Genomic DNA, 19,379 nt, shown 5'->3' on the forward strand with positions numbered 1-19,379 from the left:
GTCTTTTTAGCTCTTCTGCCCATTTTTTGATGGGGTTGTTTATTTTTGTTGAGTTTTGTCAGTTCTCCGTATATTTTTGTGATCAGTCCTTTACCACTGCTTTTGTGTGAGAAAATTTTTTCCCAATTAGTGGGCTGTTCCTACAGAGATTTTCTTAAGGCTTAACAAGTGTTGGTAGGGAGTTGATGGTGTCTCTACTACACTAGTGAAATTAAGTAAAATACACTTTTTGAAATGTGTCTGAAATTTATTTGACTAGTAAAATAGGCTTTCCTAGTGTATTTTGAATTCAGTTGGTAGCATGGGAAACATGAAGCCCTCTATATGAATTTATTTCTTCAAGTGGGATCATAGCTAAATAGAGGTAAAACCTGGTAGAGTTATATCTACCAGGTAAAGAATTTAAAAGACCAAGCTTGTTATCAGATCCACCTGGTTTAGAATTTGAACCTGCTGACTTACTAATGTTAACTTCAGACAAGTTGTATCTCTGAGCCACAAGTACTTCATTTATAAATGGGAATAATAATACCTTTTAATAGCAGTATTGGTACTGGTAAGTAATGGTGAATATTATTAGTAATAACAATTCTGTTTTCATTAATTTGGTATTTTTCAATTGTCAGCCATCCAGCTAGCAGGTCACAAATCTAATCTTCATTAGGAATTTTAATTTCAAACATTTTTTAATCACTGAGTAGTTTGATGGTACAGGGAAATTTGACACATACTTTAATTGGTTCTCTTTAATTTTTAATATATTTTGCCATTGATTTGGGCTTAACGATGAATGAATCCATAAATTAGATTTAGGATTTCTCTGGGTCTTCTTGGTGGTGCAGAGGTTAAAACCTTAGTGCTATAAAGCTATTGCCAGCCACTACAGCATGAGTATGATTCCCCAGCCAGGGAGCTAACCCATATGGCACAACAAACTTCTGTTTACTTACTCCCTTCAGCAGTGTATTTCAGTAGCTCTGCCTGTTCTCCCTATTCTGTTTCTGGTGAATCATCTTACCTGCGTCCCCACTCCCCTCCCCCCCTTTAGCCTACACCCTGGTTTTGTATGCATCAATAAATAAAAATAAATCTTAAAAGAAAAAGCATTTCGGGCCCTCCCTGGTGGCGCAGTGGTCCCTGGTGGCGCAGCGGGTTAAGGCACAGCACTGAGAAGCTTAAGTCACTTCCGCATGAGTTCGATTCCAGCCTGCCCCGGAGGTGACCACATGGCGCGGCAGACCTCTCCTGGCCTGCCCGCTGATCCCCTCAGCAGTGTACTTCGATGATCTGCCTGTTCTGCTCCCCACTCGTCTCTGGTGAATCCTCTCACCCTCTGCAACTCTGGCCTGTACCCCAGTTCTGTATGAATAAATAAATCTTTAAGAAAAAAAAAGCATTTCTCTGTTGGTTAAATTGCACGGAAAATTCTAAGTAATTACAGTAAGTAATTGCTTATAAGTAGTGGTTAATGACTTGCAAATTTTTGTTTTAAGATTTATCTATTTATGCATACAGAACTGGGGTACAGGTCAGAGGTGCATGGGAGGTGAGAGGATTCATCAGAGACAAATAAGAAGAAGAATAGGCATATCGATAAAGTACACTGCTGAGAGGAACAGAAGGCGGTGGCTCAGGAGAGGTCTGCCGCACCATGTGGATCACCTCAGGGGCTAGGGATCCAACTCTCCCTGAAGCAGCTGTGGCTAGCTTGCAGTGCTATACGTTAATCTGTTGCACCACCAGGGAGGGCCCTGCAAGTTATTTTTTAATGTTAGGCTCAGTCTTTTATGCCAAAATTTTAGATGATTCAATAGGTCATATTAGCCTTTTAGGAATGTTTATTTTTTTATTGTAAAAAACTAAAATTATCACATTTAAGGTACAAAAGTAGACAAATCTACTTGGATACAAAGTATTACTAAAATATTTGAAACAATGTCTTTATATTTCAGTATTATTCTCTTCCTTGCTCTCATAAGAGATTTGTTATCTAGGAATTAATACCATGGTTTTCTTTAGATTTATGTTATGCTTATGTGTGTGTGTGTATTTCCAGCATTTTTTATTCTTGCATAATTAAAAAAATTCAGCATTATAATTGAAGGATTAACTTATGTTATATGACTGTTAAACATTCATTTTAGATATTCCATTGCATACCCACTGTATGTTTTCATTCTTTTTCTTTGTTTGAGGTATCATTAGTTTAAAATATTGCATGTGGTTGATTCAGACCTCTTCAGATCTCTGTTACTACACCATGCCCACCACCAAAGTACTCATAGTCCTTCACCATAAACTATCAGGTCCTTACTCCTTTTGTTCTCACCCCTTAGTGGCTTCAATTCCGTGGTCATAATTTTAGGGTCTGTTTGGTTTAATTTGTCTCTTTGTTTTGTTTCTCTGTACTCTATAAATGAGTGACATCATCTAGAATTTATCTTTTTCTTTGTGACTTGTTTTACTTAGCATAATTCCCTCCAGTTCCATCCTTGTTGTCTCAAGTGGTAAGTTTTCATTGCTTTTTTTTTTTTTTATAACTGAGTACTATTCCATTATGTACATATACACTGTATCTATATCCATTCATCTTTTAGTGAACATTTAAGTTATTTCCATAATTTGGCAGTTAGAAATAATGCTGCAGTGAATATAGAAGTGCTTATATACCTTTAAAATAGAGTTTTGCTTTTTTTTTTTTTGATAAATACCAACGCATGGCACTGCTGGGTCATATGGTAAATCTATTTTTAATATTTTGAGGGCCCTCCCTAATGTTTTCCAGTCTGCTACATTCCCATCTGTAATGTACCAGGGCTCTTTTTTCTCTGCATCCTCACTGTTTCCATTTTTTTTATTGTTAATGAACAATTAACATTGTTTTCTTTTTGCTGCTATCTAAAATGATAGCTATTCTTGTTTTATGGGAAGGATTTCATCATGTGAACTTTTTAGTGAGAACTCCAGTTCTCTTTCAGTGTTCTTTTCTATGTAGAAATTTAACATTTTACTTAAATGAGTGCTTTGTGAATTTGAACTGTTCATTGACTCTTCTAAGAACTTGAGGTTTTTCATCTTTAATAGCATTTTTACAGTTCTTATAACATTTTTCAATAAAAAGATTTAAGCTATGTAAATTTTCAGAGTTAACTGAATTTAGGCAAGATGTGGTTAAAGTGTAGAGCAGATGCTCATTTGAGTATTAATAGAATGAGTCAAAAGCCATGATTGGTAGTTCATTTTATGGTGGCAGATGTCTTCCTAAAGCTTAGCAAAGGGAAAGAGCATTAACTCCCTAGGGTTATATGGTATTCTATCAGAAGGAAAAAAAGCACTAATAGGTTTAAGTAGGGAATTAAGTTTATCAAATGAAAATTTTAAGGAATATCTTGCAGGGCTAATGTTTAGATTCCGGGGGAATGTTTTAAATAAAAATGAATTAGGAAAGTAAGGGAAAATAAAAAATTAACAAAATAGAAAACAATAAAATGTTGGATTACTTTATTTCATTCTCTTTATCTTGTTTTATGTTTACTTTAAGACTAATTTTTGTTTTAAAGTCAATTAATTGCGTTTTCATTAAAAATTCTGTAGTGCCCATTTTGGTAGTGTGGACTAGGTTGCTTTATTTACTTTTTCCAATTCTCAGCATTAGTCTGTTTCACAGCTGTTAAGTAGCCTTGTTGGCATTTGAACTGTGGGAACCAAGAAAGGATTTGGATGTGCTTTTGTCTGCATTAATGATTTTCCAGAAGTATTCTTTAAAACCATGTATTGTAGAAATTTTTTTAAAAATGTTATTGTATATTTAAATGATTCTTTTATAAGAAAACCTGTACCTATGCGCTCTTGAATGTTATTGTACTTTGTGGAAACTGAACTTAAAAGATGAAAAATATTGAAACACAGAAATAGCTGAAAACCAGATTTTCTTTTTTTCTTTTGGTGGAGTGGGGAGATTGGATACATTTTCCCTAGGACTTTGATTACCTAACTCTTATCTTAAGAGCTGCACGATTAAGGATAAGCTTCTATGTGCATTTTGGAAACTGATCTGTTCAGTGCAGTTTACATTTTGTGATAATATGGATACCTATAGACCTTTTTCAGAAACTTAACCATGTTAACAATCACTGTTTTGGTCTTTGACATTGTTTGTGGTAAGACAGATTTAGACTAAGACACATGGCAATGAGAAATATATGTAGGTAAGGTATACATTTTCTTTTCATGAGCATGAAATACAGGATAACAGCCAAAAGAAATAAAAACTTACACCCATTACTTCCAGTAGCTAATTTCAAAGTTGTTTCTGTAAATACTTACACTCCCTCATATTTTAGTTTTAGTTTTATTTTGATTGTAATAACATATACCAGAATCTCTGATGATTATTATACTAAATACTCTTACTCAGCTGCTTCCTATATTTAATGCACACATAGTGTAGAAAATTTGGAGTCCCACAAATGTTTTCAGACATTTTGGGGAATATCTTTACAGTTTGGAATATCTTTGCAGTTTTTCGATGATTACATAATTCTAAATTATTTACCAAAATGGACAGTGTACTTTTTTGAAACTGCTTTTTTAAAACAATAATACAATTTACCGTATCAGTAGCCTATCTTTTACAACATTGTTTAATAATTGTATAGAATTTCCCTTTGTGGGTTATCATAGTTCACACATAAATTTGTATTTTCACATGAAATGTCCTGTTTTCAACATTGGTTATGTTAAATTTTGTTTTAATCTGATAACAAACTATTGTACTTCAGTATCTTTGGATATGTCTTATAAAAAAAAATTGAAGCAGGGCCTAAATCTTTTAAGGCATTGAAACATTTTGTAAGTGTCTTGCCTAAGGGCTAGGCCAATTAATATAATCCCCCTCAGTGATATTTGACTGACTTTCTTTGCATGCGCTGACATTTAAGTCTGTGCCAATTCAAGAGGATAGATTTCATTTCTTTTGTTTTAGTATGCTTATAATAAAACTGAATAATTCAAAAATATATAGGACAAAAGGATAAAGTGCTCTATTTTCTCCTCACCTGTGTACCTCCAAACCATTTCAGCTGTTTGGGGTGGATTTGTTTTCACATTTTCTCTTTTTACATATACACTGTGTATGTATACAAAGTGTATACACTTGCTTACAGGCTTGTATGTGACTTGTAGGTTTTGTGTCATGCTTACAAAGGCTTTACTCAAAATTATAAAATATGCTGTTAAACTTTTTATCCTAGTATTTTTATGGTTTCTTCTTTGCATATTTAACTCTCTAATTTACCTTCTTTTTGGCATCTTGTACTTTAAGAAGAGATAATTTAGCAAAGGTAAAAATTACTTGTTTTTTCCCAGTTAAAAAATTACCCCAAAACTTGGTGATTTGAAAGAATTTTTAAGCACATGACTTCTGTGAGTCAGGAATTTGGAGAGCTCCTTGACTGTAAGAGTCAAAAAGTGAAGAGGTTGGCACATCTAGGTTTCTTTGGGCACATCTTTATACTTTTTGTGCCTCACCATGCAGTCTCTCCTGTATTGGTGACTTAAGGGTAGCCTGCCTTACTCCCAAGGGAAAGCAGAACATGAGTATCAAAAAAGAGATTAAGACTAATAGACACAGATGGACAAATGGTGTCTGCATTCTTTTGATTTAACCTCAGAAGTACTTAATGTCACTTCTGCCACCTTCTGTTGATTAAAGCAGTTGCAAATATTTGCAGAACCTCACTGTCAGAAGAACTCTTTAGATATATCTAGAGCTCTTGTTGGAAAAATACAAGCAAGTGCATCTTCCCCCCATTTATACACCCAGTTTTCCAGGAATATAATTGTTTAAAATGTATATATATAAAAGGGGTATACCTGTATTTCAGTATTAAAATCTGTGAATTAAAAAAAAATCATATTGTGATTCTTGGCATTTCTCATTAAAAATTACAATTTTATGAAAATTTAATATTTGGTGTAGTTGTCTTTATGTTGTAAAAGACTGACGCATATGATTCTAGGGAATGCTGGTAGTTTTTGAGTTATGTACCTATAAATCTGTATTTTAGTATACATTGTTTAGACCATGGTATCATTTTATTTGACTGTGATTGCTAATTTTCATGATTGATGCAGTTGAACTTAATTAGCCTTAGGGTAGTATATATTATTATCAAGTGATGAGAGGTAGTGGATGATCTGCTGGTATGTAGGCTCTCTCACATGGCAGTTGTGTCCACTGTTGCTTCTCTGGTGTGAAAACAATCAAAAGAGGTTGAGGAGACATGTGTAGCTTCGTGGAAGTCACAAGCTTTGAGAAAAAAACCTGAGATAAAATAGTAAAAGACTGGACATAAAGAAGGTAGATAATTTTTCTAAAATGGGATAGAGCACACATGAATAATTGAATGCCCTCTATATGCAGTCTCTGAGAAACTAAGTTCTTTATTTCCATGTAAGTATTTCAGATTTTCCAGAGATAGATGATGACTCTGATGTCTACATTATTTAAACAGGTGACTAATATACTTAATATTAATCTCTGTTAGGATTGAGTGCGATATAATTCTTTAATTTGCATCTATTTTAAGACGTTGAAGTGTGTTATCTCTATTAGATTCACAATGTCCCTTTTCCCTGTCTTAGTCTGCTTGGGCTATCATAACAAATTTCCATAGACAGGCTGACTTAAGCAGCAGGGATTTCTCACAATTTTGGAGGCTAATTTTGGAGTCTCCCTGGCAAAGAGAACAAGAGAGTAAGCCAAGGTAGGAGACAAGACATCGCTAGTCTCTGTTCCTCTTAGGAGGATACTAATTCCATCATGGATTGCAATCCATATTACCTCAACTAAATTTAATGACCACCCAAAGACCTTACCTCTAAATACCATCAACTGGGGGAACTGGATTTAGGGTGTCAACATATGAATTTTAGGGGGGACACATTTAATTCATATCATATATTGAAAAGGAAGTATTTTCTCAATTTATAAATGAGACTCTTGGTCCTAGAGAATTAATATAACTCATGTCTTAAATTACATATCCGTGTTTTTACCATTTGATTTGACAGTTTAAATAGATAGGTCAGAAGTCATGTTTTGTTATTTCCTAGTCTGACTCTGTAATTTATGTCTAAGTCTCTGACTTTATTTTATATTCCTACCAAACAAGAAAAGCTACTCCTGATTCACCGAGCATATGGTGTGTTCTCAGATTTCTTTTTTCTGTGTTTGAAATATTAGGTTTACTATGAAATGTCCTGATTCTTTTTTTCCATTTAGTTTGTTAGGTGATTCTTTCTATTAATAGAGACTTGGACTTAACTTTTGTAAAGTAGCATTTTATTTACTTTTTATTGTTGGCTCACTTTCTGTTTTTTGAATAGAGTAGTTCTCGATTTCAGATTATTGGACTCTGTCTACTCCCAAATATAACTTATATGTAGGTAGTTGCTTTCTCTTAAATGTTTTCATTTATCTTTTTTGGTCAGGCTACCTTCTAGAAAGTAGATATAGAATGGTTTTTTCATAACACATAGCCACTAAATCCTAAATATCTGTACTATGTTACTCCCCTTCCACTGTCATTATCCTGACTTAAACTACAATTATCTCACACGGACTGCTGTAGAAACGTCTTGTGACTGAACTGCCTTTCTTTAGCCACTTTCACTTTTTTCTTGTTTTCCATACTATAGTAAGAGAGATACTTGAAAGTCTCAGAGACTGCCCACAGTATGAGTAAGTTACTGAATAAGTCAGAAGGTACAAATGTTCATTGTCTTTTTCCCTTGCAGTCAAGCGTTGGTGTGGTAAGAGATGCAGAAGAATTGCACACAAAACCTACTTGGTGTTGGCTGTTATGCTCTTTTGTAGATTACTAGGCATTCCCGCTTCCTTCAAGTGTTATTCCCCTCTCCCTTCCTGCTTTTTCACTTCTTAACCATCTTAGCTCAGTTGCAGGTTTGTCATCATGTTTTACTCTTTATTTAGAGTCTGGTTACTTACAGGATTTTTAAACCTGACATGAGTTATATACGATTCTACCCTTATCAGGAAGTAACAATAGTATTTTATAGTATGTTAGTTCTAGTAGAGCTTAATAATAATGTTACTACTTTTGAATTTCAGTTCTTAACTTAGACAGCATATACTTACTTGACTCTTAGGACAGTCCTCTTATAAAAAAGAACATCTGCTTCTAAAGGAAACTGAGATTTTGAGAACTAAATTGATTACTTTTATAATAATTACAGAAAATAGAGAATAATGTGTTGAACTCCTTCCCTGTAGCCAAGTTTCAACATGAGCAGTATTGTTTCATCTAAAGCCCATATTATGCCCCCTTTGTTTCCCCACCACTTATTTTGATGTAAATACTGTAATTTTATATGTAAATGCTTCAGATAAAATAACCTTGCTTAGTGTGTAAAATTAGCTTTTAACAGAGCCAGAACTTGAATCAAGGAGGATATCCCTGTCGTATGGGCAGCATAGCTCTTGTTTTAGTTCTCTGTTGGACTTGACCTTTTAGCATATATTCAGAAATAGTGACACTGATGTTTAGAGGTCATTCAGATGAAACTACTGGTTTTACTTGTCGAACAAATGATCTTCCTTCACAGAATAGCAAAGGAACTTTATCCTGAAGTGTTATTATCCTAAATATCAGTTATTGTCAGTATTTTATAGTGGTGGCTTTTATAGTTCTGATATCTATCTAGTCCATTTATGTGAATGCTTTTTATGGAGGTCATATTACCAAGTATTTACTTCCTTTTGCAGAGTTTATTACTTCTTGTTGCTTAAGGAAAAACAAACTCAAATACAGTGTATTGTTTTCCTTTTAACTGGGAAACTTGCCTGCTAATCATTTTCTGAAGCTTATTGTTTGTGGGAAAAAAGTTGTTGTTGCCTGAGAGTTATTTCTTAAATGATAGTTTGTTTTCATGGTATCATGAGAATAAAATAGTCTTCTGGAGTAAAGTTTTACCTACAGAATAGGTTGAAATTACACAAAAGATTTTTAAATGTGTGAAATCTGAAACATCTACATGGTGGTAATAGTTTCTTTCTTTGTCTAGTTTGAACTTAGGTTTCAGTTTGTGGATGAGAGGGTGGAAAGTACTATTGACAAATGTTCTCATTAATGAGAAAAGGGGTAGAAAGTGTTTAGACTATAATTTGTCTGGTAAAATACTTGATACTTAGTCTTGAAGCTATATATGGTTCATTTGAAATATTATCTCCTACTTTAAAAGAAAAAAACAACTTGGCTGCATCCTTGTGTTTTCCCCCAGGGAGTAATATGCAAGTGTATAATAGTTATAATTAATATAAGCATGTATCCTTGTTTTAATAGGCATTAAGCATGATGGAACCATGTGTGATACCTGCCGCCAGCAACCAATCATTGGAATTCGATGGAAATGTGCAGAGTGTACAAATTATGACTTGTGCACAGTTTGTTACCATGGAGATAAACATCACTTAAGGCATCGCTTTTATAGAATTACCACACCAGGAAGTGAACGGTAGGGAAAATAATTTATTTCTCCTGCTAAAATTTCTTGTTTGTATTCAGTTTTTATTCTTATTAGCGTTAAAATTAGAATTTGGAAATAACTTCTGACAGTTACTTTATACTAGGAGGTAACAGATAAGCAGGTAGATGTGGACCGGCCTTAAGTAGTGAAAAAGAGCTATGTGAAAGTTGGGTTGTATATATTTTTCAAACATAATCTGGACTATTCTTTCTTTTGCAGAAACTTGGCACTACTTAATGTTTGGAAGTGCACGGGCAGCCCAAGAGAGGCTGATATTTTCTTCACATTATGCATTTTATTTTACTAATTGTTACTGGGTGAACACCAGGGCCCATTAGTTAAATCAATAGGTGCTTATTAAGACTAGCAGCTACTGTATTTGTGCCAATTTGAACATAGGTAAGATATATTTTTTTCTTAAGGCCTTTACAAGTTAAGGGATTATTTGATCAACAGTGGTTATCATGTGATCAGTTCTTTTTTTTTTTTTTAAGATTTATTTGTGTATTCAAGAGCTGGGGTATAGGCCAGAGATACCATGTCTGTGTGTGTGTGTGTGTGTGTGTGTGTGTAGGGGGGGGTGGGCAATGAGGATGAGCATTCGCCAGAGACAGAGTGGGGAACAGAACAAGGATAGTGACTGAAATGCACTGCTGAGGGGAGCAGTAGGTGAGACCAGAGAGGTCAATGATATGCATAATGATTAGCCATATGAGTTAGCTCCCTGCTGGGATCAGTCTCTGGCTGCAGTGGCTTCATAATGCTGGGTTTTAACCCCTTGCGCTACCAGGGAGGTCCCTCATAGCATCTTTTGAGTTGTATGTGGATATATGTGTTAAGTTTCTTGGGAGCAAAGGGAAAGGAGGGCTAATTGTGAATGGGCACAGTATTTTAGGTGGCTGCATCTTGTGTAGACAAGGATAATGCAAAAGAGCAATCTTTCCTTTCTTTGGGAGGCATTTCCTGGAGTGGTAAAAAATGGATTTAGGTATTAGACTGTTTTGACTCAAATCCTGTTCCTGCCATTTATTAACTGAGTAACTTTGATCAAGTTATTTTTCTGTCTTGCTTACAATTTTTAAAGTTAGGGCATAACAAGGGCACTCTGAAAGTGAATAGAATAAGATAACGTTAAAAAAACAAAAAAGCTTAACTATTTTTATTTTATGAATAAGAAGGATGTAGAAGGATAAGAAATATATGTCTCTTGGTGAACCAAATTGGTCTAGTAGTTGAGTGTAGAGACTTTTTCAAGGTCCAGAGTCTTCTGGAATTATATAACAATTTGGAGACAGACTAGTATAGGTCAAATCTAGGCTACAGATATCTTTACTTAGGATACACAGTGCTCTAAATTCTTTAATGATTACGAATCTTTTAAATTAGGTGCTTTCACACAAAAATCTAAGTTTGTTTAAAAAATATATGCATGCATAATCATTAGAAGACTGTCAACATTAGGTGTGGATTTGTTTTTGGTAACAGTTGACTGAAGGAGTGCCAGCCCTCTTTAGATAAATCATGCTCTTGAGTTTACCACAGTCCTTCTATGCCCTGTTGTCTTCCTAAAACTGAAATCAGCTGCTACTTACCATTTGTCATTGCTGTTGTACTGTCTTTCTTAGACCCTCATTTATTTTTGTAGGGTTTTGGGTTTGCTGTCTCTATGTTAGTGATAAATATGGTGATGCCCTGAAGTGATTAGTTTAGGTTCATATACTGACTCTGCTACTATTTACCTTTTATCATTTTTGGTAAATTAATTACTGCTTTTTTTCCCTTAAAGGGTATAGCATAATTCATACCTGTGTTTAGTACTTTGTAAAAGTTCAATACATATTAGATGTTATTAGTATCCCAACTATTACTGCCATCATCATTACCTGTTGAATGTAAGATGTATTCCTTTATTAGAACAAAGAAAATCTATTTTCAAAAAGACAAGCTTGCTTAAAAAATAAATTATGAAGATATGAAACAACCTGTGTCCATTGGTGGATAAAGAGAATGTGGAATATTATTTAGCCATAAAAAGCAAATATTGTCATTTGTGACAACATTGAGGGTGTTAGGCCAAGTGGAGTAAGTCAGAGAGAGACAAATACTGTGTGGTCTCTTATACATGGACTCTAAATGCAACAACCTCCACCCCCCAAAAAGGGCCAAAACCTACCAAAAAATAAACAGATTTGAATTGATGATACAGAGATGGTTGTCAGAGATGGGGAGCACGTGGGGTAGAGCAAAACTGATGAAGGTTCAAGTATATTTATAAAATAAATCATAGGGGTGTAATATGTAGCATAGTGATTATTGTTAATACTGTATTGCATTTTTGAAAGGTGCTGAAAGTGGATTTTAAAAATTCTCATCATAAGGAAAAAGTTTTCTAACTATATTATTAGCCTTGTAGTTAATAAGACTTATTGTGATGATCATTTAGCAGTATATGGAACTATCAACTCTGTACATCTGACTGTACTAACATAACTTGATGTGTCAAATTATAGCACAATAAACAAATTACTGTCACCTATTTTTATATACATTTGAAAATCATTACTTTTAGGGTTCTGTTAGAGTCTCGTAGAAAATCTAAGAAGATTACAGCCAGAGGGATCTTTGCAGGTGCCAGAGTGGTACGAGGCGTGGACTGGCAGTGGGAAGATCAGGATGGAGGAAATGGGCGGAGAGGAAAAGTAAGATTTTTTTAAAAAAAATTTATCATGTTATTCTACAATATTGTATGTTCAGGAGATTTTTATTACTACTATAACTATTTCTTGCTCATTTTTTTTTCAATGCCAATAATAACTTTTGAGACTTTTATTTCTTTAAAAAAACAAAAACAAAAACAAGACATCTCCTGCTTTGTTGTGAATGTTGGAATTCCTTGAGAAGGTTGTTAAGTAGATTTTACCTTTCCACCTGTAGGCTTCATATTGCCATTTTGTTGCTCAGAACATCCTGAACCTCCTGTTTGGGCCAATTCTTCCTATGCCATATCTTTCTTGCTATTAAAATTGCATTTGAATTTACTTGCCTTTGATTCTTTTTAAACTTGTTTTATATTCTGTCCCCTCAAAGAACTATTTCTGAAGAGTAATAGGCAGCTACTTTGTTATCTAATTCACTCAGTTTGTTGTTTGCTTCTCAGGTAGCAGTTACTCTGAAGGAAATTTTGGATAGCCTGTTTACCAGGGATGGATATCAGGCTAAGTGGGTTATTGATTTTATTTGAATTTAGTATTGCTTCTGTTAATTATTCATTTATATATTCAGTGAACATATATTGACTGTTTATACTCTGGCTTACGATAGATGCTAGATGTATTGAAATGAGTAACATTTCACGTTTGAAATATATGTCTCTGTCTGTTCTATTTTTTTCCTTCGTAAAAATTTTTTTTCCACTGCTGTGACATTTATCACCATTTATTTTATAGTGACTTTGTTCCCAGGAGATATATTTTTGTTTATTCAATTTCTTCTGGAGTCTCTCTTTTCCTTTGCAACCTTCTCTTCCAGTATAGGAACAATTTGTTCTTTATGTAAGAATCATCTCGGTGTGGCAGGGAGAGCACATACATGGGTTAAGGTAACCATGAACTTTTATTAAGTTCTGTGACATATCTTGGGGACTTTTGTTCATCTGGTTGCACTTGATGACCAGGGACTCTACATCTAAATCCTTAAGTTCAGCATTACTCTTGGCATTGCACATTTTTAAGCACATGCAATAACAAGTCAGCGCTCTTTTTGGGCCAATGACTGCATCTAGCTTCACTGGTTGGCCTGGGCACACTTGCTAACTCCACCACTGTAATGAGGGGAGCAGTGGGCAAGACAGGAGAGGTCTGCTGCGTCATTTGAGGAACTTTTTATAAGAATTTGAAAACTTCTTTTGTATAGACTTAGTGCTGTATAGATTCTTTTCAATTTAAAAATCTTAAATGTTTTTTTCCAAGTAGATGTTTTATTATTTCAGTGTTTTACTTCATTTGTAATAAGTCTAATTTAAAGTTTGAAATCAGACAGATGTAATTTAACTATTTCAAGTGCTTTCATTTTAATTAAGAAAGCAAATTCTTAAAAAAAGTTTAATACTTATTTAAACACCATGTGCAGGATTTTGTTCTTATCATCAGTGATTTAGCAGTAAACAAAAGGGACAAAGTCTCTCCTCTCCTGAATCCTCTCTTCTAATTGGAAGTGATAGGCAAACAAAAAATAAAAATGTAAATTTTGTCACTGTAGTGTGACCTGTAGACCAGTGGTTCTGGGTGTCACCTGACAGCCAATTGGAAATGTAATATATCACCTTCCTCCCAGGCATTCTAAATCAGGATCTTCATCGTAACAGAACCTCTAGGTCATTTATATGCACTTTAAAGTTTAGAAGCTCTGCTCTAATGAGAAAAATAGAGCTCTGTGAATTTAGAAAAGTTGCCACCTTTAGATTAATGGATAATTCAGGAGACATGCTAGCCTAGCCAATGGCAGAGAAAAGGTACCTATTTGGAGCTTAGGGAAAGAATAATTTTGCTCTTCGCATAGTCTTGGTAAGTAAAACTCAATGTCAGCCCCTATAGTTTCTTAGCAGTGTTCCTTGTGCAGTGTACACTTTCTGCTAACTTTTACAAGTCTTGTATCAGCAACAATGTTTGTGAAAGTGTAGACAGTAGTAATAAAATGAATACTTTCTACAATGTGTATTAAAAATTAGAATATTATAAGTATCTTCAGAATTCTTCTGTTTTCCTTCTCCTTTATCGCTAGCTTTATGTGAGAAAATTTTTCCCGTCAGTGAGATGTCTGTTTATTTTTTGTAATGTCTCTTTTGCTGTACAGAACTCTTTAACTTGATGTAGTCCCATCTATTTATCCTTGCCTTCACTATCGTTGCATTGGGCTCTGTATCTTCAAAGATGTTACTGAAGTATTTTGATATATTTTTAAGTACTTGTTGAAGAAACCATCTTCTTTGGATTTGACTAAATGATTCTTTATGGTGTACTTAACTTTTTCCTTTAACCCCTTGTACTATCTATAATTTAGTTTTTAGATGTGTAGGCTTGTTTCAAGTTCCATTTTATTTTGGCAAGAGGAATTGGTAAGTTTCACTGAAGTATGATTTTATGACTATTTGTGGTATAAAGAACAAAATGGATGCAGATTTTGTCAGTTTGATCCCATATACAGTTTCTCAGCAACCTTTTACCGTTATTTTGCATGCATTTTAAAATCAGTACTGAAAGTATAAAAATAATGTGAATTTGATTGAAGTAAAATTCAGTCTATTTTTTATTCAGTTGCTTCTTTTTGTGTCCTCTTATAAAACAGAAACAGAGCAGGCATTGAATTTCTTAGAACGACTTAGTTATAATCTGTGTATGTTAGAATCAGAAGGAATTTTTTGTTAGTGATTGCTTGTTTCATTTTAGAATTTGGTGGCTCTTATTTTGTAAGCTGCTACTATGGTTAGTTATGTAAAATTTCATAAAGTAAAGCAAACCAAGCAGAGTGATGGGCTCTAAATTCAGGGTGGTAGTTGTCTGTAGGGAGGAAGGAAGATGGAATTGATGAGAGCACTACAGGCAACTTGAAAAGTGCTGGTAATGTTATTTTTCTCAGGTTGTTGTTCATTTATTTTTTATTATTCTTCAAAGTTTGCATGTCATTTAACTTAAAAAAGAATTAAGTTAAATTATAAATAATAATTGGTCTCATTACCATTTTAAACTTTCTCAAACTATTATATCTACAGCAAAAGAATCTTTCATCTCTTCAAAACACCATGAAATTAATAAATTTATAAAATATTTCCTTAGGGCAGAGTAAATATAAAAGTGTTATTACATATTTCATTTCAAATAATCTGTTTTTAAGATCATGCTTTAAAAGTTATATTTAACATCAGCCTGGCATTCTAGGTAACTATGAAATGTGACTAATTGTAAGTGTCAAGGTAGAGAAAAGTTACTTCTGTTAACCTGTGTAATGGTGCTTGAGAATACCCAAATTTAGTATGTCATTTTATATGGTCAATTTTGGGCTCTTAAGCAGTAGCTAATCTATTTTTTAAATCAAATGAGCTTAAGAATCAGTTTGACTGTATGTGGGGCCTTGGGTTCTTTCTGGGTATCTTTTGTAGACATGATGTTTTAGCATTGGTAGCCTGCTTTTCAGGATAACTGAGGGTAAAAATCAAGTCCTCTTTAAACACTGCCCGAGGAGCTTGTTCAGAGGTTTGCACTTGTCAGACTTTAGCTGACCAAATTGCAGATCTATCTTGATTTATTCTGGAAATTTGGCCTAATATTTTTTATTTTGTATTGAATAATGGATTTAAAAGAATACACTGTTCTTAAAAGATGTACTTTCAGAGCACAGGATTTAAACATTTATTGAATTATACATTTCCCAATAATCTAATATTGTAATTACTGTCTCCCAATTTAAAGTTTCTATAGTAATGTCCCATTATAGTTCAGTTATCTGTTGGAAAGACATATTTGTTAAATAAATTCTTGACATGATTTTGAAACATGGGATGATAATTTTTGAGATTTCAGTATAAATAAAATATTAAACCTTCCTCTTTAAAAAAGCTGTTTTCTTAAAAATTTTTACTAGGTAACAGAAATTCAAGACTGGAGTGCATCAAGTCCACATAGTGCAGCATATGTTCTCTGGGATAATGGTGCTAAGAACCTTTACAGAGTTGGCTTTGAGGGAATGGTAAGTAGAAACAACCACACACACACACACAGAGTATTGGGTGAATGAAAGAAGGGAAGTAAAAATAAAATAAAAGTAGCCCTTACTGTGGTCTTTTTTTAATTACATCATCTCCTTTTGACAGAACACATCTGTATCATAAATATGCAATAAGAAGGAAAATCTATAAAGTGAGAATTTAATACATCTTATTTTTGCTATGTTTGCTTAGACTGTTTAGTAGTAAGTAAGATTTTGCTTTTAGTTAATGTTTGGGTACCTTACTATGTGTTGATTATACAGAGGTGATCTCCTATTAGTGTAATTTGGTGCTTTATTTGTTAAAATCTATCAAAAAGGTTTAGTATCTATAAGGCTGCTTGTTAGCATGGACATTACGTAGTGAGATTGTGGATTTTTTCCCCCCTTCTGTTGTTGCAACAAGCAATGTTGAGCGTCCTTGTGCACATGTCTTTGTACATTTTAGGATATACTTCCTTAGATTCCTTTATGTGGAATTGATGTGTTTGACCTTTGTGTCTCTTTAGTTGTGATTGAGCTAAATGTAATGTAAAGGAGGTTATGAGTTAGATTCTCTGTGTATGTGTTACGCATGTGTGTGTATTTGTGTTGTTAGTATATATAAAAGAGCTTCTTTCTTTAATAGAGTAAGTATGTGCCTATCACCTACTTTATACATTTATATATGCTCCTACCCTCATACACATGCATGTTTATGTTAGTTACTGTTAGGTGCTTTTAAGTAAACCTGCTTCTGAATTTTCAGGATTAGCCCTTATGATTGCTCTCCTAAGTATACATTTTTATGTGCCTTTCATTATGTCACAATTGCCTCCCCTTTCAGGTACTTAAGTAATAATTCATTTTCTTATAAAATCTTACAAGAAACTTAAGTTATTCAAGTTATGGTGAAGCAGGAACAAAGTTAATGTAAATGGAAAAATTAACTGAACAAGAAATCAAAAATTTGCATTAGTTATATTTTTTTCTATATTTTGGTTGTTTAATTTTAGGTAATTTGCTTTATAAAATAACTTCATATATGCCTTATATATGAAGATGAATAGAAAGATGAAATTGAGTTTTTTATTTGGTTAAAGTGTCTTCAAAATGAAACGTGTATTATAGATATTTAAATACTAGGTATTGTAGTCCTTTTATTTAGTATGTGCTTCTGAAAATACTCTAATAAAGATCCAGATATTTTAATTTTCAGCTTTAAAGGAAAACCAAAAATAATTAAAACCTGATATAGCTGCAGATAATTTTTGATGAGTGCTTTGAAAGCAATAATTAGTATGATTGCTGATCCAGGGCTACTTGTGACTTCTGCTGAGGGTATGCTCTAAAGGAACATTTTTATGTGTTCTAGGTATTGAGCCATACTGAAGTTTTCATGGGTGACTTTTTTGGTTTCTTTTTCTTCTTAGTCTGATCTGAAGTGTGTCCAGGATGCGAAAGGAGGCTCTTTCTACAGAGATCACTGTCCTGTGTTAGGTGAGTTAGCAGACTAGAGAAAATTGCTAGCTAATGAATCAGACTTCATGAAATCAGAAAAATGTTTAAATTTGATTTTTAAGAAGTTAGTTATGGTTAGAATTCTATAAGTAGTTTCTGGTTTTAAGGCTTTCACTCCTTTTATACTTATTTTTTTTGAAGATTTGTAGTTTTATTATAATAGTTTCATTGAGATACACACATATATTTAATTTTTATATTTAAATAAATATAGAACATTTACATATTTAATTTCCACTTTTGAAATTAGAAGATGAAACACAGTTAAGTTTTATAACAGAAGAAAAATACAGAAGACAAAAATACTTAACAGTAAAATTGCAGTTATTTTTGATCGAACATGTAGAAATTTACTGTCAGAAAACTCCTTCTTAATATGATTATTCATATTATTAAAATCTGGATGATTGAGTGCCATCTTACTAGAAATTCATTTGGATGGATCATAGACTAACAGTTTTGAGAGTAGATCAAGACATTTTCATCCAAATTCCAATTCTTAGAATTTCAGTAAAGTTGCCTGAGGTAATAAATATAATTTCATGTACTATAGTGAATGAAAAACCCAAACTACCTTTATTTTTGTTGCCAAGAGGAACATTTACCACTTTCTTCTGATTAAGGCTGTAGCCTCTGAATGAATGTCTTTCTTTCTCATATAAATAGTTTTGCAGTTCTCTTTCCAAATCATTTGATTTTCCCTTTTGCCAAGAAGTGCTGTTTCTCTTATCCTAGAATTTGATATTTGCAGTAAATTCTCAAAACATTTTCAGAGTTGCTAACTGCAGTTAGAGTGTGTAGCTAGAGCTTACTGTTTAAAATGTAGTTGTGTTTTTTTTTTTTAAAGATTTATTTATGCATACAGAACTGGGGTACAGGCCAGAGGCTCAGGGGCGGCGAGAGGCTTCACCAGAGACAGAGTGGGGAACAGAACAAGCAGATCAACGCGGTACACTGCTGAGGGGAGCAGCGAGCAGGCCAGGAGAGGTCTGCCACGCCATGTGGTCACCTCTGGGGCAGGCGGGGATCTAACTCATGTGGAAGTGGCTTAAGCTTCTCAGTGCAGTGTTTTAACCCGCTGCGCCACCAGGGAGGGTCCCGTAGTTGTGTGTTTTTACCGTTATTTTCCTTTACGTTAGTTAACTTCTGCTGTAATTACAGGTGAACAGAATGGCAATAGGAATCCTGGCGGATTGCAGATTGGTGACTTGGTAAATATAGATCTTGACCTAGAAATTGTACAGTCTTTGCAGCATGGTCATGGAGGATGGACTGATGGCATGTTTGAAACTTTAACTACAACCGGAACTGTTTGTGGCATTGATGAAGATCATGACATCGTAGTACAGTATCCAAGTGGCAATAGGTTGGTGATATTTCTCACTTTTCAGTAATGTCAAGTAAAATTAGTACAGAGAGGAAAGAGCCTTTTAAAAGTAAAATAGTCTGATATAACAAAACAGTCCTTTAAGCTAGCTTTTATATAATAGTTAAAAATCCCAGACATGGTAAGGGTGAAGGTGGTGGGAAACAAATGATAAGGAAGAGAAAGCTTGTGCAAGACAGTGATA

General features: G+C 33.8%; 1 protein-coding gene across 1 annotated transcript in view; it reads left to right on the forward strand.

Annotated features, from left to right (window-relative positions):
• The window catches only part of MIB1 (mindbomb E3 ubiquitin protein ligase 1), a 102,932-nt gene that overhangs the window by 16,329 nt on the left and 67,224 nt on the right, over positions 1 to 19,379 (forward strand). The window contains exons 2-6 of the mRNA XM_004683780.2: positions 9,366 to 9,537; positions 12,119 to 12,248; positions 16,186 to 16,290; positions 17,721 to 17,787; positions 18,970 to 19,174. Of these exons, the coding sequence (XP_004683837.1) occupies positions 9,366 to 9,537; positions 12,119 to 12,248; positions 16,186 to 16,290; positions 17,721 to 17,787; positions 18,970 to 19,174 (679 nt within the window). The remainder of the gene's footprint in view (positions 1 to 9,365; positions 9,538 to 12,118; positions 12,249 to 16,185; positions 16,291 to 17,720; positions 17,788 to 18,969; positions 19,175 to 19,379) is intronic.

This window comes from Condylura cristata, unplaced genomic scaffold (assembly GCF_000260355.1).
Source record: "Condylura cristata isolate star-nosed mole 26May11 unplaced genomic scaffold, ConCri1.0 scaffold00016, whole genome shotgun sequence".
NCBI lineage: Eukaryota > Metazoa > Chordata > Mammalia > Eulipotyphla > Talpidae > Condylura > Condylura cristata.